The sequence below is a fragment of the Ursus maritimus genome (assembly GCF_017311325.1).
Source record: "Ursus maritimus isolate PB19 chromosome X unlocalized genomic scaffold, ASM1731132v1 scaffold_X1, whole genome shotgun sequence".
Taxonomy (NCBI): Eukaryota; Metazoa; Chordata; class Mammalia; order Carnivora; family Ursidae; genus Ursus; species Ursus maritimus.
In genome coordinates this window covers 2,044,988-2,048,576 of record NW_024423319.1, presented here as the reverse complement: position 1 = coordinate 2,048,576, position 3,589 = coordinate 2,044,988, and the positions used below count along the sequence as shown (strand labels likewise).

The 3,589-nt window shown below is 66.0% G+C and overlaps 1 protein-coding gene across 1 annotated transcript in view; it reads left to right on the top strand.

Annotated features, from left to right (window-relative positions):
- Positions 1-3,589, top strand: part of PLXNB3 (plexin B3) — an 87,246-nt gene that overhangs the window by 6,856 nt on the left and 76,801 nt on the right. The window contains exons 10-14 of the mRNA XM_040629481.1: positions 8-177; positions 380-559; positions 1,220-1,348; positions 1,437-1,537; positions 2,026-2,155. Of these exons, the coding sequence (XP_040485415.1) occupies positions 8-177; positions 380-559; positions 1,220-1,348; positions 1,437-1,537; positions 2,026-2,155 (710 nt within the window). The remainder of the gene's footprint in view (positions 1-7; positions 178-379; positions 560-1,219; positions 1,349-1,436; positions 1,538-2,025; positions 2,156-3,589) is intronic.

Sequence of the window (3,589 nt, the reverse complement as noted above, 5' to 3'; positions counted from 1 at the left end):
GCCGCAGGCCCCGGCGGGGCCCGGGCGGCGCTGTGCGCCTTTCCCCTGGCTGAGCTGGACGGGAGCATGGAGCACGCACGGCGCCTTTGCTACACAGCCGGCGGCCGGGGCCCGGGTGGCGTGGAGGAAGCCGCCGTGGAGTACGGAGTCACATCGCGCTGCGTCGCCCTGCCCGCTGTGAGTGGCCCCTCGCCCCCTCGGCTTTGCCAGCCACGATCCTGAGGCGGCTCCTGCCGTCCCTCTCGTCCCTCTGACCACTCTGCCCTGGGCCCCCCAGGGCTCTCTGGCCCTGCCCTCCAGCCTCGACTCGCTCTGGGCCCCCAGGGAAGGTACCTCCCACCTCTCGCTGGGACTGATTCTCCCCTCCCTGCCCATCCAGGACTCCCCGGAGTCATACCCCTGCGGTGATGAGCACACCCCCAGCCCCATTGCGGGCCGCCAGCCCCTGGTGGCCGAGCCCGTGCTGCAGCTGAGACAGCCCATCAGTGCCGTGGCCAGCCTCCAGGCGGACGGGCACACAATCGCTTTCCTGGGGGACACCCAGGGTCAGCTGCATAAGGTAAGGTGAAGGGGCTGCCCTGGTCCTGGACCCCTGACACCCAGGCGTCTATGCTGCGGGGCACGGCCCAGCCTTGCTGGCTTGACTGGGTGTGGGCCTGCCTTGCTGCGGCTCGGGAAGCCCCAGGTACCTTCCACCTCTCGGGCTGTGTCCCGCTGGCAGGTTGAAAGGCCGTGTCGCACACGGATGGCTGGCCAGGTGCCAGCTCCTGGGGCTCCTAGTCGCATGACTTAGGATGACTTCCCAGGAGGCTCCCGGGCAGCCCCAATTTCTCCAGCCAATAGCGGAAGCTGACGGTCAAGGTGGGCAGGAATGCCACGGGGTAGGGGTGGGTAGTGCCTGGTCCCCAGAGCCAGCCTGGCCCCAGAAGTCTTTCCGAGGCAAAGTCTTGCCTCCTCCTGACCTGCTTGTCTCCCTGCAGCTGCCCTCCTGCCCAGAGTGGCTGGGTAACGGTGAATGGGGGAGGGGAGGGGAGCAAAGCAGGATGCCCAGGGGCCTGCCCCACCCTCCATGGCATGGCACGGCCTCCCTGGTCCAGCAGGAAGGAGAGCTGGCTCTATGGGACAGGATGTTCCCTGGGAGTCCCAACCAAGAGGATGGCACGTGCCCTGAATTGTCGGCCTGTGGCCATCTTGACAGCAGGCCTTGTCGTCCCTCCAGGTCTTTCTCAATGGCTCCCAAGGCCAGGTGTACCACTCCCAGCAAGTGGGGCCTCTGGGCTCAGCCATCAGCCCAGACCTGCTAGTAGACAGCAGTGGCAGCCACCTCTATGTCCTGACTGCCCAGCAGGTGAGGCTTGTCCCCAGGGGTGGGAGTGGGGGTCACATGAGACCCGAGTCCCTGCACCCACTGCGTCTGTCCCTCACTGCCCATCCAGGTGGATCGGGTACCCGTGGCAGCCTGTCCCCAGTTTCCTGACTGTACCAGCTGCCTTCAGGCCCAGGACCCACTGTGTGGCTGGTGCGTCCTCCAGGGCAGGTGAGCACAGGACCTGTGCCCAGACTTCGGCCAACAGGTGGTGTGTGCAGGGAGGGCGCACCTGAAAGCAGTCCTGGGCCTGCCGGGAGGCCAGCTCGGCAGCTTCCTGACGTGGAGGTGCAGGCCCGCCGTGGAGTCCCTCCACCCCGCCCCACTAGGCCCAGGCTGCTCCCTTCTCATTTCCCAGCCCCACCCCCGGTCAGGCCACGGTCGCCTCTCCCAGGTGTTCCCTGGCCCACTTCAGCTCCAGGAACCCGTTATGGCAACCCTCCCCTCCGCAGCAGTGGCCCCCCTCTTACAGTCAAGGCCAAAGCCCGCACTTTGGCCACTAAGCCCTATCTGCTTGGCCCCTTCCTCTCGAGCACGGTCCCTTTCCCTCCTCCATCCCCACCCCCACGCCAGCTGGGCCATCCTCCCAACCCTCTTGCCACCAATCACCTGGGGAGCCTGAGACCCGCATGGTGACCCAATGGGCCCCTGCCCCACAGGTGTACCCGCAAGGGCCAATGTGGGCGGGCAGCCCAGGCGAACCAGTGGCTGTGGAGCTATGAGGACAGCCACTGCCCACATGTCCAGAGCTTGCTGCCGGCCCACCGCCCCCGCCAGGAGCAGGGCCAGGTGAGCTGCCTGCCACTGCCTGCCCATGGGGGCTGCCCATAAGCTGCTCCCTGTCCTTTCCCTCCTCTCCTGCTGCCTCTGCTCCTACCCCACTCTGCCCAAGCTCCATCTCCTTTGCTGAGACATACCACATCCCCCCTACCAAGAAGCCCCTGCCTGCTCTGTTTTCCTTGCATGTGTCCCAGGTCACCTTGTCTGTCCCCCGGCTGCCCACCCTGGCCATGGATGAATACTTCCATTGTGCCTTTGGGGACTACGACAGCTTGGCTCACGTGGAAGAAGGGCCCCACGTATCCTGTGTCACCCCTCCCCAAGACCAGCTGCCGCTTAACCCTCCAGGCACAGGTGAGGGGCCCCTGGGGCAGGGGGCTGGGGGCTGGAGCGGGAGCTGGAGAGGCAGGAGCCATGTGACCCGCCCTGCCACCGCCATCTCCTCCCAGACCACATCACGTTGCCCCTGGCCCTTATGTTTGAGGATGTGGCTGTGGCTGCCACCAACTTCTCCTTCTACGACTGCAGTGCTGTCCAGGCCTTAGCGGTGGCTGCCCCGTGAGTGCTGGGCCTGGCTGCTGGGTAGGGGTGGCAACCCCCGATGGTACCCAGCCTGAGCCGCCCCTGCCCCTCCAGGTGCCGCGCTTGTGTGGGCAGCCTCTGGCGGTGCCACTGGTGTCCCCAGAGCAGCCGCTGTGTGTACGGGGAGCACTGCCCAGAGGGCGAGGGGACTGTCTACAGCACCCAGGAGGTGGGTGGGCCCGGCCCCCCCCCAACCGCTGCTGCAGACCCGCCCCACGCTATACCCTGCCCAGGCCCCTCAACTTCTGAAGGGCTAAAGGGTCTCCTCTCCCCAGGTGGATGTCCAGGTGCGTGGCCCAGGGGCTTGTCCCCAGGTGGAGGGCCTGGCAGGTCCGCTCCTGGTGCCCGTGGGCTGGGAGAGCCGTTTGGCCCTGCGTGTGAGGAATCTTCAGCATTTTGGAGTAAGCAGGGGATGGGGATGGTGGGGGGTGTGGCTGACTGCGTCCAGGGTCCTGATGGCGTCCACTCCCAGAGCCCGCCTGCCTCCTACTACTGCTGGCTGGAGTTGCCCGGAGAACTTCGAAGGCTGCCGGCCTCTCTGGAAGAGATGGCCGGGGACGTGGGCCTCGTCTACTGCCAGGCCCAGCAGGTATGTGCCCACCCCACATCCTCACCTGCCACCAGATGCTTTCCGCAGCTTTCAGATGCCCCCCACACTCCTTGCCTCCCGGGTTGTTCTAAGCCATTAGTGTCCTGTCATCACTCACAAGGCAGGCAGGCCCCGGGCATGCAGCAGGAACATGGCACCCCCAGTCTCTGCCCTAGGTTTGCAGTCTGGTGGGAGACGTGGGCACTGAACAATGGTACCCATTCTGGGAGGAGTGGCCTGGTGGAGACAGGGGTCAGGGTTGTCCTGAGTTG